Below are 27,993 nucleotides of genomic sequence, written 5' to 3' on the forward strand. Positions count from 1 at the left end.
GACGAGCCCTGGCGAGGCAGCGTGAGGTGCACAGATGCATGGTGGAGCTGCTGCAAGTGTGCTGCCGAGACCCTGAGTGCTGCCAGAGGTTCCACGCCACGGCTCTCCCAAACTGGCCTGCTGGCTTGCAAAGATCTGCTCTGAATTCTTCTTTCTGTCTTCCTTTCTTGAGCAAGTGGTTGTTATTTTAGGGGTCACCAAGGGGACCGGCACAGGCTCCTGAGTCTGGCATCGGGAAATATGACAGCAGAAGCAAAAGCTTGTTAACATCAGGGAATTCCTGAGGAAAAAAAGGACAAGATGCCTTTCAAATGGTTCGATTCGCTGAAGGAAAGATTTTTGAACCCAGGAAAGGAGGAGGTGAAGAACACCGTTAGCGACTCACTGGGGAATCTGCGAAGGTAAAATCTGATAGCAAATTCCATTGGTTTCATTGCTTAAAGAGAAATGAAGTATCAAAAAAAATATCTGAATATTAAGCAATTTAGAGTTGCAGAATTACTGAGTCCCCATAGTGTGGGACGCCCTGCTCTGCAAAGCAAACTGTGCCAGAGGAGCAGTGTGGAACAGCATGTGGCTGCAGATAAGAGAATATTTATATCGAGCAAAAGAGAGGTGAAGATGTGGGAGAAGTCAGCTCAACCTCTTCTTCTCCTACAAAAAAATAAGTTATAAGATACTGTTCTGGTGTTACAACATGCATGAATTAATGAATGAAGAAAACCCCTGTGTGATGAAATGTGAATCATTCTGTTTTAACTTGCATGAGAAAAGCTGGTGACTTAATGGGAACTAACGGTCCCAAATGATGTCACTCTTGAAATCAGATTTAACATTCCTAAATTACAGAGGAATTCTGGAGAATCTTTTTTCCTCTTACTAACATGGTAAGAGAAAACAAATAAAGTACCAAGTTCGGCTGTGTATATGCATCCATGTGTGCACATATTGAGAGTAATGAAGGAAATCAGGAAAAGCTGCTGTTTGTTTGCAGAAAGAGGATTAAAGATTTGTATCTTAATCTGTCAGTTTTTGAGACAGTAAACCAAGATGTTTGGTTTGGGATAAATGAAAGTACAATGTGACAAATGGTTAGTTTGGTCAACGAGATTGCTGGTTTACAGGGAAGCTTGTTTCTATTGGAGTAGCTGCTGGCAGCACTGAGATATGCAATGGACAACTGGAAGCCAGGGAGCTCAGCACTGCTGGTATGCTTCATGTTAAGTGTCATTCATCTCTGCAAAGGTTAGGGCACCGTTTGAATTCTACATCTTTGTAATGTTTTGATTTTCTGTTGTGTGTAACCTCTTACTTTCTCTTGGGAAAGTTATTTTGAGTTAAGATACAATTCTTGGCACACCTGAACGTGCATTTTATCACATGAAAATGTACAGTAATTCACATATATCATACTACATTGTGTTTGTATGTGAAAACATGCATGTAGACTTTGGTGAAAGTTACTAATATTCACCATTATGTTGCCAGTTGCACTGTTCCTATACCACCTGAATGGAGTATCTTCTTCCACACAGTTCTGAGGAGTTGTCCATTCAGTCACACATTCTAAGTACTGCAGCCTTCCTTTGCTAACTTACCCAAATTCTTTCAGGGTTTGTATCTAGTGAGTACTCACTGTGCCAGTATGGAGGGTTTGCCATGTTCCTGTGGCACACAAGCTTTGGATGATTTGGATTGCTCTCCTCTTGTAGCCATGCATCAGGAATGCCCTGCTAAAAGCACTGATACCAAACTTCATCAACATTGCTGCTGAATCAGAGAAGAACAGATCACAGAATGGCTTGGGTTGAAAAAGACCACAATGATCATCCAGTTTCAACTCCCCTGCCACGTGCAGGTTTGCCAGCCATCAGACCAGGCTGCTCAGAGCCACATCCAGCCTGACCTTGGATGCCTCCAAGGATAGGGCATCCATATCCTCCTTGGGCAACCTGTTTCCAGTGTGAACAGATCTGAGCTGACATACAAGAAAGTTTGCTGAACTTCTTCATTTTCTGTGTTAAACGCAGGTATGCCTGTGCCTTTCCTAGGTGTACTGGTCAGTGGCAGAAATACTCCAAATGATGTGTGTTTTCTTACTCTGTCTGCAATCAGACCCAAGCAAGAACTGCCACAAGTTTAGCAGTCTCTTAGGAAACATACAGCCACATCCAAAGTTTTCTAAAGGAAACACGAGCGTTTTTAACTTGAAGTTAACTCTCCACAACTTAGTCTATAAAAAGGAGTATATTCTTATTTATCGTGTGGTGGTAGTGTATGTGTGTATTTTCCAGTTGTGAGCCCAGCTTTGCTAACCAACTCTGATATGTTGCAAACTAATGAAGAGTTCAGCTTAACTCTCACATTTATAGGTGGCAAGTTGTATTAACACAGGTCAGGTCTCTGAGTATGTTGTTGGCTGTAGTAGCCAGCAAGATGGCTAGAAAAAGTACCTTTAGCTTTGGTAAATTTGATGAGCCTATATCTTCTGCCTACATTTCATCATACAAGAAAGAAGATCCAGCAGCTGGTGTCTGGCAAGACCATCTACCAGGTCCTGCTTCATAGTAGTTGCTTGAAGATTGAGATGTTCTGATACTCAAGCATGTGACAGAAGTGACACACTGCCTCCCCGCAGGAGGAATAAATTCACCAGATGCAAAAAGGGGCTTGTTCTTAATTTGTTAAATACATCAGGGCAGCAAAGAAAATTGATATAGAGGATTCGAGGTCTGGGTGAGTAATGCTGGAGCTCTGAAAACACTTTAACTTTCCCAGAAGAAAGAACTTTTTCTGCAGAACTTCTTGACAGGTACAAACACTTCTGGCCATCTGTGTGCATGAAAAGAAAAAAATGTGAATTCAAGTAAAATCTTGGGCTCTTCTGATCTGGAGGATTTCAGGAGTCCTTGGTCAGTCAGTGACAGCAGTGGGCTTACTACAGAGAGGGAAGGAGCCAAACAGGTTCACCTGCCAATAACAACATTGTTAATGTGAGCATTAACATGGGTTGTGTCACACAGCTGCTGTTTGTAGTCTGGGCCCTGCTAGGTGTATCACCCGCAGATTGCCTGTAATAATTAGATATCCCAGCCTGCTAAAAACTGCAACTTGAAGCTGCTCGGTCATCTACTCTTGTGTTAGACAGGGTTCCTCTGCCTGCAACACTGAACTACTGCAACAGTTGCAGGATTTGCCATAGACAGTTGTCACACAGAGAAATCCACAGCGTAGATGAGATTTCAGATGACTGTATCTGCCTTTGGATATTTTTCAATAGCCAGTGTGTAGAATTCTAAAATTACATGAGGATCATCAATAATTGTTGTGTGCAATGACTCTTGTTGTATATGTGGTTGTGAAGTTTGAGCGCCTATGGCTGCTGCTGGCTAGGAGCTGTAGTCTGGTATAATTAATTTGAGAAAGCATTTTAATACATGGCAAGCATTGATGTTTTCCTGTTATTGTACAATCAATGTGGATTTAATAACATTAAATCCAATAATAGATGAGGACTGCTCCAAAAATAATGTATCCTATCTTCTTCTACTGGTCCACAATGCTGGAGGTGAATGTTGGTGGTATGGCAGTAGATGTTGGGCCTTCCCACCTATATTCCATTATGTTTTGTTTGCATGCAATAGACGGTAGCAAAGGGGCTGTATGACAGAATGGCATCTGTCATGGAAGAGAGAATAAAGCAAAGGTGTGTCAGTGTAGAAAACATTGCACCCATTGATATTTGCTGTGTGCTTATGGAGACCAAACAGTGGATGTGGATGTAGTGAAAACTGGACCGTTTGAGCAGTGTTTTCCTAGCAATGATGTAATGACAGCAGCTGTGAAGTCACCTCCACTGGTCCAGCATGCAAGCTTTTGTTCACAGCTGGCAAAAATGTGTTGCTAAAAATGATGACTATGTTGAAAAAGGTTGCTTTATAGATGAGAATTTGCTCTATCAAATAGTGTTATTATGTTCTTTTTTGTATCTGCTGTCATTTCCACAGAAATAAATAGGTGGCATTAAAATTAAAATTAAATTAAAATTTAAAAATTTCATTCTTCCAAAAATGTGCATGATTGAGAGTTAAGGCCCTTCTAAAAAGAAGAGAAGGAACACCAGATATGGAAATGTTACATGCAGTAGTTATAACATTTGGGTATGAAATATAGATGTAGATACTTTCAAACAGCCAAGATGTTCTTACGTGCCAAGTGTTGCGTGTTTGCTGAAAGAAGCAGAGGGATATAAATACCAAGCAAACATATCCCCACCCAGCAAAATGTTCTCCAGTATTGTTCAAATAATTAAAGAGAAGACTGTTTCTGCACAGCTCTCTTCTAAATTATTAGTGTATAAAAAGGACAATTCGAGGTACTGATCAAATGGAAGATACATTTCTCATCCTTCATGGATTTGTCATACCTTCGTTCTACGTCTACACTGTTCAGTGACATAAGACCAAAATACAAGGTCAAACACAGACTCTGTGAATGCTTGCACTGCTTACACTTTGCTCCAGCTTCATTTTTTAACTGCTGTTGCAAAACTCTTTTCGCTGATACAAATCTGCTATAGTAGAAGGGTTAACACTAAGCTTTCAAGATTCCAAATATTCTGAGGTTGTGAATCAGTTCTCAATCTGCTTTTATTAATGAGCAGTTGAATACAATAGCAAAACTATTAATTCCACTGCAGAAGCGATGTTGGTCCTCCTGCACCAACACTCCCGACAGTTGAATTTGGAGTCAAAGGATGTTTTCATGCCTATGTGAATTGACAGCTTGCTGAAAGCATCCAGAAAGGAACAGATGTTTTTGCTTTGGATGATGTGTCTGATCTTTACCAGCCACCCAAAAATGATGCACCAATTGAAGTGTAATCTTTCTGACACAGACAGAGTGGTAAAAGCACAAAAAGAAAACAAGGAGGAATTATGCTTTAATTCATTTAGTATCACTCAGTTTATGCTGGAGTAAGACAATAATGGTACTTTTTTGTTTGTTAATAGATCATTTCAGTTAACAACAGCTCTAGAAATAATTATTCAATTATCTTTTCTCTTCCTGTCTTCTTCATTTTTGACATTTCATATGGTTTACACCCACTGACACAAGCACACAGAGCAACAAAAATATAGGGTCTTCCTTTTAAAGTGCCTCACGGTGTTTCTGTCTGTACTCTCATTTCACCACCAATGTTGTCTCTTTGCCAATGGACTGCAAGATCTCAGTCACTTTCAATAACACCATAGTTCTATCATTTTCCTATGTTACCTTGCTTTAATGCAAAGTCCCCACTCCAGCCCAAACCAAGCCAATTTAACTTTGCAGTTAGCACTGTTTTGAGCAAGGGGTTAAATCAAATAACCATCTCAATTCTGGTATTTCCTGGAAGTATGAACTGATGTATTCAAACATGCTTTTTTATTATTTCTGAGAGTTTTATTATACAATGAAAATAAGAGTAATATATAGGGGTTGGAAGGGACCTCCAGATATCTTGGAGTCCAACCCCCCTGCCAAAGCAGGTTCCCTACACCAGGTTGCACAGATAGGCGTCCAGTCAGGTTTTGAATATCTCCAGAGAAGGAGACTCCACCACCACCCTGGTCAGCCTGTTCCAGTGCTCCGTCACCCTCACCATAAAGAAGTTTTTGCGCACATCCGTGCAGAATTTCCTATGCTCCAGTTTCTGTCTGTTTCCCCTTGTCCTGTTTCCACACACTGCTGAAAAGAGTCTGGCCTCACCACTTTGCCCCCCAACAACTCAGATATTTATAGACCTGGATCAGGTCCCCTCTCAGTCTTCTCAAAAATAAACAGACCGAGTTCACTCAGCCATTCTTCACAGAGGAGATGCTCCAGGCCCTTCACCATCTTTGTGGCCCTCTGCTGGACTCTTTCCAAGAGATCCCTGTCTTTTTTGTACTGGGGAGCCCAGAACTGGACACAGTACTCCAGATGAGGCCTTACCAAAGCCGAGTATAGGGGTAGGGATCACCTCCCTCGACCTGCTGGCTGCACTCTTTTTAATGCAGCCCAGAATGCCATTGGCCTTTTTGGCCACGAGTGCACACTGCTGGCTCATGGGCAACCTGTTGTCCACCAGGACACCCAGGTCCTTCTCTGCAGAGCTCCTCTGCAGCAGGGTATCACCCAACCTGTACTGGTTGATTCACCTGAAGCTAGAAATGAAGCTCTGAAGCTAGAAATGAAGCTCTGAAGCTAGAAATGCTAACAATTTAAAGTGGAATTTTCTATTTTAATCCACATGCAGCAGTCCATCTGTACTTGCAAGACCTTGAGTATGGAATACCATCCATTAGATTATAGGCAGTACATTAGACATACAGCAACTGGAGAAAGCTGTGATTAAACAAAAACTTTTCTCTCGAAAGAGCCAGCCAACCACTGTGTAGGTTGCCAGGTGTAGCCCATCCATACATGCTCTGGAAATATTTTTTAATAGCCAAATATTATATGGAAGACTGAAGTGCATTAGATTTCAGATACATTTCAGACCAGATGTGTGAAAGAAGGAAATAAGTTACTCCTTATGAGAAAAGAATGAATTAAATCATTTCATCCTCTTATGCACCAAGCTAGGCTTCTTTTATATTAAGTCTGTGCTCATATTTTACTAGTGGTGAGAGCATCTCCATGGTGGACACAACAGAAGCTGGATCCTGCACCCACTGATTCACAGCAGGGCTGCTGATCAAGGCCTTCCTTTAGAGAACACTTAACCCTAATCTTGCAGGTGGTGTTCAGAGGGCAATCATACATTTGGAGCTAACTGTGTGCTTAAGTGTTTCAGCATGTTGGTAAGCCTGTGTACTGCATTTGAAACAAAAGCATTGGAAATTAATATTAGGAAAGGAAGAGTTTAGCTCCGGTTTAATGCTGTGTCTTCTAATCTCATCTTTCCCCTCACTCAGAGGTGCTTTAACAGCTGACTACAGCACCTAATTGTCCATCTATATTTCACAGTAAGGCATTTCCATTTTCTCTTGCTTCTTCTGTTTAGGAAAATCGATGGCACCAACATCGAGGAGGATCACATTGAACTGACAGAAGAGGGGAGGCCTGTGCAGGCCAATGCCCGCAGGCCGCAAATGTGTGACTGCTACTGCTGTGGACTGCCCAAGCGCTACATCATTGCCATCATGAGTGGCCTGGGCTTTTGCATTTCCTTTGGAATTCGGTGCAATCTGGGTGTTGCCATCGTGGAAATGGTGAACAATAGTACTGTTTATATTAATGGCAAACCAGAACTGCAGGTGAGAAGCCATCTTCCTTCTCCTGTTCTGTCTGGACTCCTTTGTAGAGTTGTTGAAGTTCCCCATATTGAAGGACAGCACATGTATAGGTCAAAAACTGAGGCAGGAAGACACGCAAGCTGGGATACCTACAGATGCATAGGTTCTTTATCCTTATTTAGGTCTTTAAGTCGCACAAAAAATCCACGAGGTATGAGCATTTGCAATGACATACAGAGAGTAAATAGCTGAAATGAGAACTGAGTTGGCTTGTATGTTTATCAAGTTCCCAGTCTTTCAGTTGTAGACAGGTGTTGTTTCAGCTGCAGAAGTCTTTACTATTTAGTGTCCTTCAGGTGAATGCACCCTGATGCTTCTACAGAAGGAATTCACTGATATCTATTCAGATCAGTGAATGAATTTCAAGACCTTTAAGTAGTTACTGGCAATAGGGCAACAGTTAGTTGCAAGTTATTGACAGCAGGGAGTGCTGTCTAGAAGAAATTGGAAATAGGTGCCAAGCTATCTCAAATTTGTGATGGATGGCATGTGGCTCACAGAAGATGCCTACAAATTCCTAAAAATGCACCCAATGAACTGTAGGTTCAAAGCGTATCTAAGTTTCTCCAGTCCTGCCTTGGCACAGCTTTGTGTTATCATGCATACCAGTTCTTGCATGTATAAAATTTACTTGTTGGATTCTTTTATAACAAGTTTTTCACAGGAATACTGACTCTTACCTGATGTTTTCTCATGTTTCCCTTGAGATAACACCACCAAGTTGTTCTGTCTGAGCATCAGCCACTCTTGATAATGGAATGATAATGGAATTTTCTCTAATGAAAGTCTCATGAAGTTTCAGCACTGACATATTAACACTAAGAAACTAAGTTGAAAATCACTAGTAGAAAACTAGAGATTTAACAAACTGAATTGCAACTCTATATACTTTCTTCTATACACAACAAAGTAATACGAAAAAAAAGAAGACTACAGGGTCCAGCACTTTTTCATATTTCTGTCATGTTTTTGTGACAATTTTAGTTCAGAATAACTCTATCTGTGCTGTGATGCTCAGCCACCTTTCCTTGCCATGTGATTAGCCCAAGAGTAATCATGATGCAAAACAACATGGTTTCTCTTTTCTCCTGAACAGTTCTGAATGAGAGGTTCAAGGAGAAAATGTTGACACTGGCCTTACATTAGTGTAATTGTACTGAGACAAGCCCTGTTTTGATGTCCCAGAATGATGGGCAGGAGGGGCACCTTGGGTCACCTTTTGTTCACTCTCATATGGTTTTTTTTCTGGGTTTTGACTATCCCTCTTCTGAACAGAGTATGTTAAATCAGACTGATCAGAGAAATGCCCTTAATCAGGAAGATTTGAGAAGACCGAAACTATTTGGTATTCAAGGATGACCTTTATTGTGGAAGTATTTCTCTTAGCTGTAGATATTATTGGCTATCTGTAACCTGTCTGTGGGTGGTATTCTGTACCCAAATCCAACCCTATGATTGGCATCACTTTTTATACAAGATACACTAGCCAGCTAGCATTAACCTAGCTTTAATTTTAGATCACCTCTTCAGATGTCAGCCTTTCTCCCCCTTCTTCCATAAATGCTTTCTGCTTCCATGTTTCTACTTAATGTAATCGCTGGATGGTCAGTTTTGCCTTGGTGAGATGAAGTCCAGCTTGAGCAATCTTGTGTAATGGATGTGCCCACTGAAAGCAGCAGGTTCTTCTTATAATGCTGAGCAGGCATGAAAACAAAGTCTTCAAGAATAAGCAGTCCAAAGGGAAGCAATGGCAATAGCTAAGGGTGAAGGACCAGCACCAGCTGCCTTTTGTTTGAAACTCTTTTCTCTTAATCACCCTGTCAGAGAAGAAGCAGTAATTCCACCTAGCAATTTGACAGCATTTTGCCATGAATGGGAGAAGATTCAACCTCAGTAACACCAGTGCAAAGAGATTATCTTGATTTATAGAATGGAGCAACTTCTGGGAGATTTGCAAATAGCATTTACCTCATAATCAGTGCACTTCATTTTACATTTTTCCTGTTTCTTTTACAGAAAGCGCAGTTCAACTGGGATCCAGAGACAGTGGGACTCATACATGGCTCTTTCTTCTGGGGTTACATTGTGACACAAATTCCAGGAGGGTTCATCGCAAACAAATTGGCTGCTAACAGGTTAGAAAACAATAATCAAATAGTTAAGCTTTACAGCCTTACAAATGTCTGTTTTTTAGGTATAGAGTGTTTTGTTACCTGTTTAAATCCTACTCAGCACTGTGGAACCATAAACATGCATGGAATCCCTCCACCACACCAGCATTAATGCAAATAGTTGGGTATAATAATGTGGCATTCAAGCAGATTTCAGAACAGAGGAAAATATTGTTTTACGGTTTTTGCATTAAAACCACCTGACACCATGTAAGTTGCTTTATACAAGTCAAAATTTGTTTAGATCTGTGTTCCACCAAAAAGTTCATGGACCATTTAGTGACTATGTCCTTTTGAGTTACTGCTTATCCTAAAACGTGTCCTAACATAATTTCTTGATTGTTTGGTGGTGATAAGGAGACATGAAACATAAGGCACCCCATGGTATCAGCTTCTGGCAATGGCACACTGCTGGGCAGAAGAGTCTGTTGCTGGAAAAGGCTGTTTTGATGTTAAATGGCAGATGGCTATAGATCATGGTGGTCAGAGAATATGTTAATTAATTGAAAAGAACTGGTGTATTCCTGGCCATGTTGGAGACCAGCTTGTTTGGGATTGAAGGCTGGAAACTGCTGGAAAGATGCTGGCTATTTGCAGAAACACTGCTTAGCCTCTTAGTAACAAAAGAGTGGCTGGTGCTAACACAGTGTAAATGATGCATTTAAGAGTGTGTTAAGAGATGCCATTAAGTGAAGTAGCAAAGATTGGAAACTCAATCCCCAGAGCTAGCATGTTGGGTAGTAAAGCATGCCCTCTTTCTTATGGCTTATTCATTCTTCCACTTGCTCTATAACTTACTTTTCTACATAACTTGGTGTAGTTCCCTGAGATGGCCAGTAGCACTATGATAACATAACCAGTAACTCTACGCATGGCAAGGAAGACACAAGGTGCAGAACTCTTCACTGATCATAAACAGAGCTCTCAATAATACTTATTTCTTGGCTAAATCTTACTTGGCTTTGAAAGCAGCCTCCTAAATGTCAAGATGCGATTACAGGCTTTGTGTACCACTTCAGATTTTCAGACCAGTTTCTATACAGATTAATTCCTTTGTCACTTCCCTCTGTCAGCCTGCTCAGCTCCTTTGCTTTTGTGTTCATGTGTTGATTCCTTTGTTGTCATTCGGGTTATGAGCTGTCAAGGCATGAGCTGCTGCTTTTGTCAAGAGGTGTACAGGACAAAATAAAACAATGGTCTCTGACTGTAAATTCTTTGTGCTATAATGCTATCATTAATTCCTCCATAGATCAGAAGGTTTAAAAGTTTACAAATATTTTTCAATGGAAGATGATAAATAGCCATCCATAGTGAGATCTGCATATGTCTTTGGCAGAAAAATCAAAAAGGAGAAAATATTTCTGCTGTCATTATTTTGGTTTAAATATTTAATACCATTCCAGTGTCAGAATGAAGCTTGAAGTGTCATCTGTCATTTGTTAAATTCCACAGGCATAATAAGCCAGTTCAGAACTTGTTCAACACCACTGAGTTTGAGCAGTTTGTAAAAGGAATGTGAATTGCAGTCCTCAAAGAGCAGTGTGCTGCCAGCTAGCATTAGTGTAGCCAGGAGCTGAGGACCTCTGCCACAAGGGAGAGATGAAATTCAGGTGTTACCCCCAGTCTTGGGATAAGACAATACTGTTCTGACCTAACCTCCCATATTCTAACATGCTGTGGTCCCCAGGGCTGTCAGCCAATGTAGCTTTCAATCTGCAGAATGAACTCCTTCCTCCAGTTCTAATAGTGTTCAGTGCTGTAGCAGGATTTGAGAGGGGATCCTCCTGTCTATCATCCTCCAAAGATGTTGTAGTCATGAACTCGTGGTATTCAGTGTGGCAGCTACTGAACCCTGCCTGTGGTACAGAAAGGGAACCTGAGACTTCCATCAGCAAGGTGTGAAAATGTATGCAAGCCTGCAACCATCCCATGACTGCACTGTGGTTCACGTGTCCATCCTGTCTGTCATCACAGTTGTTTATTATAATTATTAATACAATGCATTAAATTTGCACCACACTTCAGTTAAGCTGAGAAAAGCCCATGTCTCTACTGGGAAGAACTCCCACTTACTGTGGGGAATGAGACAGACTCCGCTCTGAGTGTTTCCCCCAGGCCTCTGAGAGTCCTGAAGTTTTTGGGATGCTACTCGGATCTATTACTACCACACAGAGTTTTCTGCTGCCCATTTTTCTAATGGATGGTAACCTCTGTGAGGCTGCAAAAGATTTCCCAGAGACCCCAGGTGCATGGAGAGCCCTGATTGACTTGCACCCAGATGCAGGAAGTATTCTTCCCGAGCAGGGACCAAAATGTTCATATCATGTCTTCTACAGAAGCTCTCTTGTAGAAGCACCACTTCTACGCCACAGTTGCAAAGAACACTTTTAACTATTATTTAGAGAACTGATGTTGGGAAGGAGTTGATCTCAAACCGTGCTGTTATGAGTTTTAGCAGCAGGAAGTGGAAATAATCAACACATTCCCACGTTTCAGTAAGGCACTCGAACGAGACTTCACCTGATTTAAGCAAAACCCTACTGATGCAAAAGAATTCAAGTACTTCCTGGAATAGGAATAATGCTCTCAGTTGAGGACTCATGTAAACAGCTTAGCCACGAGCAACTACACCCAAGTCTCATCCTCTGAGATAGAGGATAAAAAAAACCCTATGTTTAAGTGTGCATAAAACTCCTGTCTCATTCAGGGAAGAAAATGCAGTGACTTTATGTGTATTTACCCTTTTTGCCAACAAGGCAAATTTACAACTGTCTGTGATGGTGACTTGGTGAGTAGTGGAGAAGTTGTCTTTGAGACTGTACCTGAGAACAGCGTTGCTTCTGGAAAGCAGATAATAATTACATTCTCTTTTATGATACTTTTCTTCAAAGGGTGTTTGGAGCAGCTATTTTTCTAACATCTACACTGAATATGTTCATCCCTTCTGCAGCAAGAGTACATTACGGCTGTGTGATGTTTGTAAGAATTCTGCAAGGCCTGGTGGAGGTAACAACATTCACCACTTTCATTTGGGGAAGTTCAGTTTTTAAAAAAAGTTATGAACATTTTGGTCAGGTTTTCTGATCCATCTACAGTTCTTCTTGTTACTCGGTGTTTATTTTTCCATTGGTATTTTAATGGTGATGAATTTTTTTCTTATATTGATTTATATTTTTAAATTTATCTTAAAAGGAATTAAAATAACAGATTAATGGTACTGCAGATAGACCTAGTTCTGTCTATTTAACCCATCCACTGCATGTGCTAAGCAGCATTTTTAAGCCAGGACACCTTACCATTTAAGTGATTATCCAAGTTAGTTTGCCACTTTCACACCCCCTAGAGGAAGACTCTCCCAGGCTTATTTTAACCTTTCCCATGTAGTGACAATGAGCTAGACAGGTTAACTCTTTCAGCAACTGCTTAAAGTAGGAATGCAGTGAAAGCAAATCATATGATGCGTGAAATGTCTGCCAGGGCGTCACCTACCCAGCCTGCCATGGGATGTGGAGTAAATGGGCTCCTCCACTGGAGAGAAGCAGGTTGGCAACAACATCATTTTGTGGTAAGTTGATAAGCTTATAAATGTATTGACATATATATTACTTACTTTATGGCTCGCTATTTTTTTTTCTTTGTTTTTTGTTTGTTTGCTCAGTCTTTAGGCGTTCTGTTTGCTATATGCATTGAACTGACTATTCTAAGTAAGTATGCACTCAACAACTATTTTAAAGGACTTGAGGGCTTGCTCAGCCTTGTTCTTTGCTGTGCTTGTGTCTTTCCTACTGTTGGCAGACAGACTTCTAGAAGGTGGCTTCTAGGAAATTTCAGAATGCTTTGGGGAAAGGAATCCAGTGGAAAGATGGGAGAAATAAAATCCTCTCATTCCATTTCTAGCCTTTGACAAGAGACTTAGGTCTTTCTATGAATCAGGGAGCAGGAAAAATACTGAGTTTTACATCCTGTTCTCTTTTTATTCATATCCATATTAAAAATAAAGGGTTTTTCTTCTTTTAAATCTATCCTCTGAGTAGCAGGTTTTGAAAAGAAAAGTTGCAGGTCACTCTGTGCTACCACATTTTCTTTCCAGAGAAGACTACTTTGACTCTCACACCTTTCTGGCCCTTTCATTTCTTTGTCTTATTTCAGTGGCCAGCCTAGCTGCTGATCTCAGGGAAAGCTGTGAATGCTTGTATCTTCTTATTGACTCCAGGGTGGATTTGAATAGAGGGCTAAATGGGAAGAAGATAAGTCACAATCCAAGTGCACTTCCTCCACTCTCATACCCTAAAAGGTCCAGAGTGTGGAGCAGAAATGTTTATGCTGTAATTTCAGATGGGCTGTGCTGAGAGCGAAGGAAAAGTCATACTCATTACTTTGGTCTGTTGTTTCTTACCCTCTAAGACACACATCTCTATATTTCTCTTGTCCTTTCCCACTTGTAAAAGGGAACTTGGGATGGTGAGAAGGTGTCTAACAGTACTGAAGAGAAATCAAATAGTAAAGCTCTGAGAAGTGAGCAGCTGAAAATAGAGGAAGAGAAAAGAGAAAATAAGTCTTGTTGGTGGGGTAAAGCCAGCTAAAGACAAACGACTGTGTGAGAGAATATGCAGTAGGAAATATAAGACACAGGAAATAATTGTTAGCTGTGGGACTGAAAAGCTTAGCAAAATGCAGAGCTAAAATGCATGTGGAATATTAGGGAAAAAAAAAAGGACTGGAATGTGAAACAAAGTATTTGCTTTTAATACTCTGGGAATGCTGTTTTTACTACAGGTCACTCTGGCATTTAGTGATTAGGAGATTCAATTTTCTGCAAAGGAGGAGACTAAAAGAGACGTTCCTCCACACCCAATGCTGAAATCCCAGCAGTGCATAGAAAAAGATCCATCTTGTAGCTCAGCACCCATTTTAGTTGCTACAGGTCATCAGTTCTAGTTCTTATAGGTGAACAGGGATGATGGAAAGATTAGGAAGCCCTGTGTTAGCCATGTTCCTGTTTTCTCTATTTTCTTGCCTGGGGCTTCACTACTTCTGCAAGAACACTGAATTAATTGTACAGAGTCAAAGGGTCTCTGCAATGAGAAGTGTTCGATAATGAATGGTGTACTTCTGCATTTGCCTGTAGCTTTAGGCTATAGTTGTTTGTTAACAGAGCATACAATAACATCAACAGCACGTGTTTCTTATTTCCTAAAATAATTCAAAGCGACACTTCTCACATATGATTATTCTGTGCTGATGCCAAATGTCCAGATTACATGAATCCTCCTTGGAAAGTTCATGTATTTCCAGGTACTTAAATTCTCAGTTCTTTCTGCAAGTCATTCAGAAATATATTTCACCAGTAATGTATGTTTGCTGGTTTGAAAAGCTTGGCACAGCCCATTTTTTTCCTTTTATTTTTTAAATAGCCCTTTGCCAACATTAGGCTATTTATTCTGTCATTCTGTCATATTCGTTTATGCCACTGGCATAAACTAAGCACGGTTAAACAGACTCAGGGTTGATGCGAGCCCCCACTCATAGTGCTGGTTGGGTGGTGGGACTTGAGCCATGACAGAAGCTTTTCAGCACATCGGCAACCACTGGGATTTCTGGACACCGAGAGGGCTTATGAAATCCAAGCTGTTGGCTTCTCTGAGGTTTACTTCATATTTGACAGGGATAAGGGGGAATCCACTCTTCAGATCTTAAAAGTTACACCTGTGTGGTGCTATGCCATCAGTGTCAGCTTTGTGAATCCCTTTTATCTAGAGGGCACAATTCTGGCTACAGAATGAGCTGGATGATCCCACTTCAGAAAAGAGCCTGTCTCTCCATCCCAGTCAAAATAGTAGCTGCCATCCCATCACAAATGTCCGCAAAAAAAGAAAATGATGCCAGCCTGTAGTAGGGCTGGACTCATTTAACACCACTGATATGTTTTCTCAATCCTTTTTCTTCTCAGGGTCCTATGCAGGTGCAGTGGTCGCCATGCCACTGGCAGGTGTGCTAGTACAATATATAGGATGGTCATCGGTCTTTTATATTTATGGTGAGTTGTTAACATAAAGTATCTCCTGTCCTCAGTTGGTATTGCCTGCAGTTTTGTTAAGCCTGTGTTATAGGTATGGATCAAAGTTGTTCTGACGAATGAAATGGTTGTAAGTGGGTCTTCCCAATTAATCTGTATTTATGGCAGCTTCTGAAAACTTTTGTTTTTTAATCTGTTGTAGCATGTTTTAAAATCATAATGACCAGACTACAGCCCATGATGTTAAGGACCAAGAGGAAACACTGGCTTTCAGTAGCATGCTTGGTGGTAGTGACACATGATCATCCCATGACAGGGTTGGTTGCAGTTGTGCAGGTTGCTCTGTAGCACAAGCACTCAGAGCACCCTGTACAGCAAAATATGCTGCTGATGGGGAGCCTAATGCTTCAGAAACCTGCCACGATAAATCTGTCCCATGCAGTTGAGATGTTTTCAGTGTCTTCTCTGATTGTGAAGGTCTGTATGCAGATGTGAACGTGTTAAGATCATTCTGTTATTTTCATCCCTTAGTTCTTCGTAAAACTTTGCTTATTCCTTTTCTACGCCCTACATGTATGGTGTCAAATGAGCAACATGATGCTCAAATGCTCTGCAAACAGGTGTGCAGTACGTACAGAGTTGGGAATCACTTTTTCTCCCTTCTCTGAGCATATTTTGTAATGGTGATTTGGTTTAATTGGCTGTTGAAATAGCCTTAACACTTTTAGATATAGAAGTACAGCTTAACTGCCTTTTAAAACTGAGTTTTGATTTTCCTGCCTCTCTAGGAATGTTTGGGATTGTTTGGTACATGTTCTGGCTTCTTCATGCATATGAGAGTCCAGCTGCACACCCAACAATAACCAGAGAAGAAAGAGTGTATATAGAAACAAGTATTGGAGAAGGAGCCAGCCTTGCTAGTGCAAATGTAAGTTAAAAAAGCAAAACAGCTTTTCAGTGACTTGTTATAATTTGTGAACTCTTTGCATAACATCAGCATATAATGAGATGGTTACAGTTAGCTTCATAAGAGCAGCAGAACTATTTCTGTTGAAGTTTAGGGGCTGTTTGTTTTATGAAGTCTTCAGGATCAGGCTCATGCAAGTGTACAGGACAAGTTCAGCAACAGACAAAACTTGCAGGGCTGTTTCAGCTCTTGGTTTACAGAGCATCCATAGTGTAGGGAGGGGAATGGAGTGGGGAGAGCAGGAAACAACACATTCTGGTATGTTCTTGAGAAATTATCATACTTGTTCTAAAATAAATCCCCAAACTAATGGAAATACCATAATAAGGATCTGGCTCCAGATGTTAAATTATCTAGCTGCCCTATGGGCTTCTGCCAAGGATGACTGAAATTCTGAGAGCTCAGGCTGGGATTTCTGCCCTGTTCTCTCCCACAATAGCTCAGTACTCTGTATTAAGACTTCTCTCCTCAGGAGGACCCTGGCAACTTACAAGCAAAACTTATTTCCCTATCTAACTTTATCCATTCCTTTAAGTAACTCATTTTTGCATTAGGCAAAAAACAAAGATGTTTCTCAATACATTGCTCCTCTACTTGTTTTGGAGAACAGCGTAAGAGAAAACATGAAGTATCAGACTCCCCTTTTGGGCATGCTCCTGAAGTTTGGCCAAAGTCACTCAGATCTTGTTTGGAGACACACACTCCTTTCAAGTCATGATTTTGCCCTTGCTACGTGGAGGTTTGACTGCAGAGTACATGAGTACCATCATCATGCATTCACACATGACTGCAGACACAAAGTTGCTTGTGGAATACCGCTACTACTTTAAAGAAAGGAGAATACCAATGAATGTTGCAATAGTTACTTATTCAGGCTTCTGGTTTGATATTTATTTCAAGTGAAAAGATCTCGGAACTGTTTTTTGCTCCTGCTGTGTGGAGTATTTAAGCATAAATATAAATTAGAAATGCCCAATGCAAATTATATGAATTAAAGCCTCTACCACAAGCTTTTTTGCTGATTGAAATGAATTAGGTTGAAGTAAGTAGCGGCATGTTGGTGTGTTACTACATGTTTCTTAGTTTGGCGAATACATTTTCATTATCCCTTTGAAGGACTGTCTCAAACCTCATTACAACAGAGACTGGGGAACAGAACAGTATTTCCTCTAGTACTGTTTGACTTTGTTATTGATTGTTCCAACAGCAGGATTTCAGAACAGAATTTTATGATTTCAGTAAGCAGAGCAATGATAACACAATAGTCATCCTAAAAGTCTTAACGATTCCAAGAAAGTTTCTGTCTGCCATTAATTCAGGCTGATGTTGTAAGCAATTTGCAGTGTAAATTTTATGCAATATAATGGATAATGATGATGCTGGAGATACTTTCTCATCTCTTTGTGCTTCTGCCTACAAAAAAATTGGTGTTTTTCTTTTTTGTCCTCTAGAAATTTAGTACTCCCTGGAAAAGATTTTTCACTTCAATGCCAGTTTATGCAATCATTGTGGCTAACTTTTGTAGAAGCTGGACCTTCTATTTGCTCCTTATAAGTCAGCCTGCTTACTTTGAAGAAGTCTTTGGATTTGCAATAAGTAAGGTAAATGTCTGAGATGAAGCAGTGACCTTCAGACTCCACTCTATGAGACAGAGGATCCCCAGATGTCACTGGAGTTATTTCTGTAGTTTATTCCAGGTAACTGGGTGGCATATGTTTACAAACTTGGTAGACGTGAAAACATGCTAGCATCAAATTATTAGCAAAAAGATAGAAAGGAAGAGTTGCTTTAATTGATAACAAAGCGACATATCATAGAAACTAACAGGTAAGTAAATAGAAATGCACTTTTTTTTTTTTTTTTTTTTTTTTTTTTTAATGCTGGTGGCTCAGTAGTACTTGCCAGGCAATATTTTTCCTTCTTTTCTTTCTTTTTTTTCAGTACATTTCATTGACAATCAGAGGTCAAATTCTCCATGGACTGATATTTCCTGCCTCTTCATTAAAGCCAGTATTGCTACAATCTCCCTTTAGAGCGTGAATGTGGACTGAGAGGTGGTTGTACCAGAAAGTTTTTCTAACTCCTCCAGGACCATGAGATATTCACACCACCTTGCTTTGGATATCTACTTTAATGAGCTAAACTGTTGTAGTTTTGTGCTCCAGCACTATCATTGGAGAGAGAAATTTCATCTAGAACACCAACTTCAGTGTTTTTAAGCAGAGTTCTCTTTTTTTTCTATTTAATATAGCTTGAACCCCATTATAGCTTTCGTACAGATGCTCAGAGCTGGGAGAAAAGCTGCCACTGCCTGGACAGGAGCATGTTGGAGTCTCTCAAGCTCCTAGAAATCCCTAAAGCTGGATATGTGCTAAAGATGTGTCCTACATATATATGATTCCTGTTCTTTCCCCCCCAAATCCCAAGGAAGGATATGAGCAGTAAGGGCTTACTTACTTTTCTGATTTCAGGTTGGCCTTCTGTCTGCAGTTCCCCACATGGTCATGACAATCATCGTACCCATTGGAGGGCAGATAGCTGACTTCTTACGGAGCAGGAATATTTTAACAACTACCACTGTAAGGAAGGTCATGAATTGTGGAGGTACTACTGGATTCCCAAAGTACAGTACTTCAGTTGTGTGCTGCACCTGGTGCAGATATCATAGTTTGGCTGATGTTTTATTGCAACACGTGAAAATTACTCTAGTTTGCATTTGCAGCTGGTTAATCTGGAACACTTAATGGAGAGCTGATGTTAGACATCCTTATGCTGTAAGTTCTTACTCATACAAGCATGCTTTTAAAAGGAGAGGAGGCAAGACAAGCTGTTAATAATTAGAAGGGCAATAAGGACTGGCTCAGAAGAGATTATGATAAAATAGTCCTCATCTTGAAAACCTGAGTTGACAAAGCTAGCCACATCCTGTGGTGCTGCAGGGACCCTTTCACAACCTTGTTTTAACTGGCCGTGTTCCTGTGTGCTACTGCCAGAAGAACCCACTGACAAATTCAGGCTGTGGAGATCAGCTGGAAGAAACACGGTGGATGGACAAACCCATTTTTACTGAGCACAAAATAGTCTATTTTTAATTTGGTCACTGGAACTGAAAAATCAATGGCATCTGCATGTAACTGGTAAATACGAAACTGTAGCATGACTGTGGAGTCATGCTTTTCTTCTGGCTCCTGGCTTACATTATTTATGGGTGGTATGGGCTGCCTGAAAGATAGATGCCTGCAGTCTGAGATGCCACAGTGCTTGGCTATACATCTTCACAAAGGATACTTTTAATAAATTTTTTTTCTAGGTTTACTTTCAACATTAATTAAAAACAAACAAACAAACAAACAACTCCCTTACCCCCCCCCCCCAAAAAACCCATCAAAACAAAACAACAAACATAAAGATTCTAAAGTTAAATATGAGGAAAAGTTGATTTCCACTAAAGACAAAGCCTTGGAAGTTCCCTGTCGTACCTGGGCATGACCTCTTCTCTTGCTGACAGACTTGTTTGAAAAAATAGTCTTTTGTTCCACCTATCAAGAACCTGTCACTTCATCACAACCATAAGAAACTGAAGACAAGAAATATTTCTCTTCTCCCCCCACATCTTTTATTTTTTGTTTTGTGACTTTTAAGGTGTTTTGTAGAGAATCTCTTTCTCACTGTTTCTCTATACTTCTCGATGAGTCTATTTATTCTGTCACTCAGCTCATTTACAGAGGGGAGGGGGAGCAAAAAGTACATTCTCAATAAAAGATATTAAAATATTCCAGCAAGCATATTCCCAACAATAAACATCTGCATGTTCCTGCAATGTAATTTATTTCCATGTGTTTAATTTTCAGGCTTTGGGATGGAAGCAACCTTGCTTTTGGTGGTTGGTTATTCTCATACAAAAGGTGTGGCTATTTCTTTTCTGGTGTTAGCTGTAGGTTTCAGTGGCTTTGCAATTTCAGGTAAGAATCTTATTATTAATTTCATTATTATTGTTAAAAAGGATGTTGCTTTCAGTGTTGTTCCTGTCATCATTTTATTATTGCTTGCTTTAAGCATGGCTACATATAGGGTGTTTCCTACTACTTCCTATATCAGAAACTATTTATTTCAGTATCTGTGAGAAGTGTTGTGTACAGCACATGAAGCTTTGAAAGAATCTGCTCTGTTTTGTTTCTAGTTTATACCAGCCTTGTGCTGTCTAGTGCCATTTACAGTGGTGGCCACCTTCCATAATGAGTATCCCTTAAAAGAGGTAGAGAGAATTACTCTGGAATGAACTGCAGTGATATTGGTTGCAATCCCACTGCCAACCCTGTCTGTCAGTTTGTGCTTCCTCGGCCAGTTGTGTCTCTGTTGTATCTTAGAATCAACCCTGTTCATCTGAANCTGCCTGTTTCATGAGGCTTACCAGTTTCTGGCTTTGTAATTCCATCACTATCTCCGCTATGAAAACTAACATATCTTCCAATGAAGATGAAAGCCCACCTCCTGGAAGACTGTCAAGAGGATGGATCTATTGAACAAAGCAAAATAACTGCTGATCTTCCATTTTTTGGGGGTTATGCTGTTGGAAAGTAGTTGTACTACTCAGCTTTGAGGTGCCTGCATGGCAGGCCGTTTCTACAAATCAATTTTTATTACAGATTTTTCCCAGCACTCGGCTTTTTACTGTATTTAATCCCACGGACTTGGAATTAATCATCCTTTCTAGCGACCATCCATAGCACTTATGATTAATTGTCATTACATAAAGCATGATAAATATCTGAGCTGATTTTTACTATCTCTTTTTATTTTCCAATGAAATATTTACTGAGAAGATATGCTACAATCAGGGCAATTAATTTTCTGACTGGTTTATATACAGTGTGAGTTTTCTTGTTTTGTTTCATTTGGGTCTTTTTTACCTTATTGATTAAATATAACTTAAAGAATTGGAAAATATGTTTAAAAAACACTCCTAAAAATATATCTTCTTAAAAAGAAAAAAATACATTTTACAAGCATGAAATTTTTTTCCTGAATGCATTGTTCCAGTATGAGAAGACAGGAAATAAGGCTACTCTATACCACTGTGAAGCCAAAATGAGTTATGTTTTCTACATAACATGGAGGAATTTAAAAACAGGTTTTGTAAAAGAATAAAGTGTTACATTGTATCTTCCATCTTTATCACTATGAAAATATTACCGTTTCTTTAAATATGTGGATTAAGATTCCCTGCCTGTTTCAGGTTTCTTCATCCAGAACAGCTAGAGAAAACTGTATTGGCCCAGTAGCACAAAGTTGACTGTCGTCTCTGATATGTTGTAGGATTCAATGTGAATCACTTGGACATAGCCCCACGTTATGCCAGCATCCTGATGGGGATCTCCAATGGCGTGGGGACGCTGTCGGGCATGGTGTGCCCACTCATCGTTGGCGCAATGACAAAACACAAGGTAACATTTCTCCATGTTTCCTAGGGAAGGGATTTGCTTATGCAGTGAAAATTAAGACATTTTCAATTTTCAGTTTTCCTGGGAACTCAAATTCATCATTAATATCTCCAGCAATTTTCTATTATTGTCATTTTAAAAATTCACTTCTACAACAGTGCAGATGCTAGATTAGCTATTATAAACTAATTATCTGTGTAGGGAGGTATTATTTTATACCACCTCAGGATGAATCTCTTCAATATGCCCATGCTGCTAGTGAATACTTATCAGTCTTACTTAGGAAACATCTCTGCAGTGCACCCATAGTAGGGCTCCTGGGCAATCACTGATTAACTCAGTTGTTAGGGAGAGATCTGCTTTTCCATGAATATTTCTTGTCCCTTTTTCTACTGTGTTAGCCCTTGATATGAAGTTTAAAATATTTACATCTCATAAACTGCACTGTCTGTAACATCAAGAATCAAACAACTATCAGTATGTGCTAATTCATAGTATTATTCAGACATTAATATTTCTTTTCACTGCAAACGTAATGAGACCTGGACCATTTTTTTCAGACACGTGAAGAATGGCAGAATGTCTTCCTGATCGCAGCACTAGTGCACTACAGTGGAGTAATATTCTACGCTATTTTTGCTTCTGGAGAAAAGCAGGAATGGGCTGACCCTGAAAACCTGAATGAAGAGAAATGTGGTATAATTGATCAGGATGAACTGGCTGAGGAAACTGAGATGAACAATGAAACTTTTGTAAGTCCAAAGAAAACATATGGTGCTACCAGTCAAAACAGTGAAATACAGAGAAGGGAATGGAGAAAGCAAAAGCAAGTGACTCAAGACACGGAAGAACAGACTTCTTACCATTACGAAAATGGGAATTTTCAAGATTTGTCATGAACACTTGAAATTGTAAGGTTTGTATAGCAGCTATTCCCATCTTCCTTTCTGCATAGCTGCCCCAAATCACCTGGTATCAATAACTATTTTCTGATTCAATTGTGTAATGTCTGTCCTTGTGACTAGACAAGAGGGGTAATACTTGATTTCTAATACTGTGGAAGAGATCTAACAACAGTGGGACAGGGAAAAGTAACACGAAATCTTCACTTTGCCACTGGATTCCCTTGGACAGAGCTCATGTACTTGTTCAATGATCAGCCCTGGCAGAGATGCTGCCTTGTGTGAGCCTATGACTGTAGGAACAAGGAGCATCCTTTTATTCTCATCTGAGCAGGCAATGGAAAAGGTCATATCAGATGGTGGATCCACAGTGATGCAGGTGATTGGTGGGGCTCTAGAGGCATACGAATCTGCACTGAGTAGCACTGCTTTGCCTTTTGAGGATTCCTGTAGATTAACATTTCAGCTACTTAACCCATATCAAACTGAAAACTGCAAAAGATCAAAGCGGAGGGAAAAAAAGATTTATATCTACATGAGGATATAACCACTAATGGTCACTCAACAACTAGAAGGTAACATGTAGCAGAGATGGCACAGTATTGCTTCAACAATGCCCTAAAACTGATGCTGAATCTGCTTTATAAGTATAATCCACAGGGACTGGATGAGGTAATTAAATGTATACTTGTAAGATTTGCCCCCCTTTAAAGATTTTGTGCAGGCATGAAATAATTTTGAATATAAAACCATCTTTAGTGGTGCAATATTATAAATCCTTATGAAAGGAAATCATTGTCCTGCTGGGATTAGATTTCTCACTCAATTAATTATTGTGAAGTAATTTAAATATATTTTTCTAGTATTATACTGGTAGAGTACCTGCACTCAATCCCAACAGCCCTTATTTAGATGAATAAGCCTATTTAGATGAGCAAAGTCTTTAGTTCTGGATCTACAGCTTTTTCTTCATCAACACAACAGTCCCACTGTTGCAAAAGATATAGTACTGTAGCATCTGAGAGATAGCAGAATGTCTATGTCTAAAAATAATTTTCTTTTTCTATAGGTACAGTATAGTGTGGCTTTAGCTTTTTTCACACCATTTTTAGAACCAGCCAGTGGAACATGCCATGTTATGCAAACAGCTGCAGCTCAGATTCATTGTGACATTAATATTCATTTCAGATTGGAGAATTTCAGTAAGATATGATTTAATTTGTCTTATGTTATTATTACTGCCTCATTAAATTCAACTGAAAGCTATCCTCTCTAGTCTACAATGTGCTTTGTGATATTTCAGTATTATTGTTCTCATACACAGACACTGTAATGCACACAAAATGAGAACATCTCTAATAATCGTTTTACTGTTTTGTTAAAGCACAATTGAATGTCATGAGTGGAATTACATTTTTACAATCATTTGAATCCACGGATGATTTATCTTTTCTATAAGTGTAACTAAAAAGGGAGACCCTGAAATTAGCTAATTCTTTTCATGTGTCTCTGGTTGCTTTTCTATCCAGCAAAATCCAGTCTACAAGAGTATACGTGGATGAAAAGCAAAGTGAGGTGAAGGTGCATCTAATTTAGCTTCAGTGAGGAATTTTAAACTGGTATTAACTGATAATTTAATGATACAGGTATTGCTGTGGTGCAGAGCAATCCTACCTTGGCACAATGCAGATTGTTAACAAACCACTCTAACCTCCTCCCCCCAAAAAACAACAACAACAACAAACCCAACTTTATTTTATTGGGGCAAAATATAATATTTTTTCAAAATCTTAATCTTCAGCTTGGACTTCTTACAGGTTATAATCAACATCTGGGGACTTAAGTGGCAGGAAGTGGTCAGATGTTCCCACCAGAATATCAAAACAGCTGAACGTGATGATGTTAAACTATTTTGCAACACTGACCGCATCTTATGAAAGAGAGAGGGCCACTTCTTTGCAAATGGACAAACCAAATAACTCCTTTTTCAATCATGTGGAATGCACATAGTTACTACAGGAACTCTTTATATGGAAAACAGTATTATGAAAGGAATTAATGTAAGAATCTAAGAATAATCTGGCAGAGAGCAAAGAGGAAGAGAATTAGCCAGCCTTAATAAAGAGAAGACCCCACAATGATAATGTTTCAAGTACTTATAAAGCATTGTACTAAGAAGAACACAAAGTGAACATTTTGTTATGAGAAAAACTACAAGCATCCTGACAATTTCAGAAATGGCCAAATGTGAGAATTCTGTTTCTCTTGTGGTAGCTCTGGCGGCTACAATTTCTTATGGTTACGCATTACAATTGTCACAAGTGACATTACAGTGAGGAGCTCATTTTGCATCTGCAAACTGAGCACATTTATTTCATTCACTGGTAGTTTGGCTTATTTAATGCCTTGAAAGAAATGGTTAAAAACTTGTGGACAAGCTTTTCAACTTAAGTATTTTCATTCTTTTCTAAGTGTAACTGCATCCAGGGGTAGAATATAATATCTGAGAAGCTGAAGTTATTTGCAGACCACAGTGCTTCTCCAGGCAATCACAGGAGGATACTGGGGCTTCCTCCCCTTCCTTTTCAACTGTTTCAAATTGCTCAGATGTATTGCATAAAGTGTAAACAGTAACGCTACTTGGAAATTACTTTTCTTTCCTGGAAATCTTTGTTAGTTAATCAAGTGTTTGATCTACTCAGTGGCTTCCACACTACCCTATGTCTGAGAATGAAGCCAGTGTACTGGGATTAAATAGGCTTTGTAATTCCAGTATCCTAAACCTCTTTATCTGTAACTTGTTTCAACAGTGTTCTCTTGCGAGATCTGAGATAGCGCAATCACTGAAGTTGTTTCTTCTGAAAGTATCTTCTTAAAATACGTTAGAATATGAAACATTTAAAGAATAAAGAAAACCGCTGGCGCAACCCAACCTGACTCCTGAAACATCACAGCTCTAAGCTAATGGATGCAAATAACCCAAATGAGAGATATTATATTGATTAAACTTCAGTAACTGCATTATTTGCACATTTTTCTGTCCCCGTGTCAAAAATAACTTCTTCATGTTTCCCAACATAAGATAGAACTCATTCACACAGTGTTTGATTGGAAAAATAGTTTCTGGTTATAGACAGAAGAAAAATTTGATTTCTATTGGAAAAGAGATCTCCATTGAGCTCTCTAACAAGTTAGATGATTATCCATCTCTCATCAATGTGGAATGACAGACAGGCCACAGAATGAGAATTTAAATCTGAGAAGAAAAAGTCGGATAGCAAGTCTTAGGTACAGGTTGTACAAACCAGCCTCTGGCCTTCCTTAACAAAGCTGCAGTTATAATTCCTCAGCACCTGTTTTTTTCCAAGTACAATAAGCAGAAGTCTTATTGATACTTAATGCTCCTCTTATGTGTAGGTAAGAGTTAAATGAATTTTTCCCTGTAGTAAGAAGGGGGAAAAAATAATGATAGAAACAATGAAAATTCACCCCAGTAAAAACTTATCCAGGGAATTAATCACTTGGTCCAAAAAAACATGTAGACTTCTGGGTAAAATACATAACAAGAGGATCCAGATGTTAACAAAGTGCCAGGAGGAGTCTCACATATGTAACATAATTAATTTGAAAGGAGCACAGCAAAAATTAATTCAAGGTTACGCAGATGTTGTCATGCAAGTATTTCCAATTGACCCCTGATGTCAGATAGTTACAGAGATCTTTAAGTTTAGTCATAATGTTAAGGACTTTTAAATTAAAAAAAAAATTGTAAAAAAAAACAAAACAACAAACAAAAAACCAACAGAATTACTTCCCATTTTCCTTTAAAGATCATAATTAGAGAAGTTCTATTTAACTATTTGTGTTTTAAGAGAGGAGTGAGCATTTTGTGTGGTGAAAAAGCAAAAAGGGAAAAAGAGAAGAAATGAATACAAGTTGTAGCTGAGAGCCAACACAGACAGAGGGGTGAGGAAGAACCGGAATCCAGCATCAGAATTCTGGAAAGAGAACGTGAAGTTTCGCAGATTTTTGAGTTTGAAGCCTACAAGATGGGTTAAGACCTGATATCCTGAACAGTCTCAAAGTTCAGCAATCTCCTTTAAAGTGTAAATCTCATGAAATCAGGAATAAATAAACTGACAGATTCAAAACTCCACACTCTTTTGCCATCTGAATGTGTGTGTGATATAGATAACACTACTTACACTATATAGATCCATATGCATATACAGAAGTCTCGTAGGCTTCTTTGTAAAAGTGCTTTTAATTACACACATACCAATAGCAGTTATATCTTAACATCCAGTTGATAGCAATATTTAGAAGTGAAAGCAAAAAAGTCCTTTCTTATCTCAAACTTTTTGGGTTTTAGTACTTATAATGCTTAGTATTCTTAGAGCTCTTTTATATTCAGAATTATATGGTGAAAGAAAGGAATCTGTGTAAGAAATGCAGTAAGATTTGTTTTCTTTCATGCTGAAATATCTTGGAAATAAAATAAGAGCCAACACATTTTTCCTGAGAGCATACCATTGGGATATTTTAAGCCTTCATCATAATAAAAGCTTGACTCATTGAACTTCTCATTCAGTGTCTCTACAGCAGCCAACAGACTATGTTTGTTCATCTACAACTGGATTTATCTGCTCAGCAAAGCCAGAGCTCTGAAACTGTGCTGTAGGAAATTGGCATTTACCTTTCTCCTTGTTTTAGGCTCAGTAGTCCTATCTGCACAAAAGATTTAGAGTTTCTTTGAGCAGGTCATGGCTGCTTTGGTAAGTAAGTCTTAAGCAAAAATTGGAACTCATGAAGAATACATCTCTGTTAGCTCAAAGCTTTGTTTGTATATGTATATATTTATTTTTGGAGCACCAACTTCAGGAAAAGAAAAACTTTCATAAAAACAGTAAATAGTTAAGGCAGCCAATAAAAATAGTTGTCCTCTGAGGAACTGGCAGTCATCATTAGCACTGTGCCAGGTGCTTTTTGTCTGCTGGGCATAGGAGTAATGAATGGCAAAGGAATTAGTCAGAGAAACTTGTTGATGCCGTGAGTAAGATAAGGGCAGTGAGGCTTTCTCTTGCTTTAGGACTTTGATCCTATCTGCTTGTTCTCTCCTGCCTTCCTGCGTATGTAATAATAATAATAAAAAAAAAAGATCTGTATGTCCTGAG

General features: G+C 39.3%; 1 protein-coding gene across 1 annotated transcript; it reads left to right on the forward strand.

Annotated features, from left to right (window-relative positions):
- The first annotated feature begins 6 nt into the window (after window positions 1–6).
- SLC17A8 (solute carrier family 17 member 8) lies at window positions 7–27,992 on the forward strand. Its single transcript, XM_015859061.2, has 12 exons — window positions 7–401; window positions 7,031–7,283; window positions 9,339–9,457; window positions 12,385–12,499; window positions 12,971–13,058; window positions 15,444–15,530; window positions 16,298–16,437; window positions 17,928–18,077; window positions 18,948–19,080; window positions 20,328–20,438; window positions 21,793–21,920; window positions 22,478–27,992. Exons 1-12 carry the CDS (start codon window positions 301–303, stop codon window positions 22,814–22,816), a joined length of 1,764 nt encoding a protein of 587 aa, XP_015714547.1. The 5' UTR covers window positions 7–300; the 3' UTR covers window positions 22,817–27,992.
- Window position 27,993: the final 1 nt, after the last annotated feature.

The sequence above is a fragment of the Coturnix japonica genome, chromosome 1 (genome assembly GCF_001577835.2).
Source record: "Coturnix japonica isolate 7356 chromosome 1, Coturnix japonica 2.1, whole genome shotgun sequence".
In the NCBI taxonomy this organism is placed as follows: domain Eukaryota; kingdom Metazoa; phylum Chordata; class Aves; order Galliformes; family Phasianidae; genus Coturnix; species Coturnix japonica.

Coding starts and splice junctions, on each gene's coding strand:
- SLC17A8 (XM_015859061.2), top strand. CDS start 301: ATGCCTTTCAAATGGTTCGATTCGCTGAAGGAAAGATTTTTGAACCCA. Junction 12,500..12,970: donor TTCTGCAAGGCCTGGTGGAG/GTAACAACATTC, acceptor AATGTCTGCCAG/GGCGTCACCTACCCAGCCTG. Junction 19,081..20,327: donor GAAGGTCATGAATTGTGGAG/GTACTACTGGAT, acceptor TTTAATTTTCAG/GCTTTGGGATGGAAGCAACC.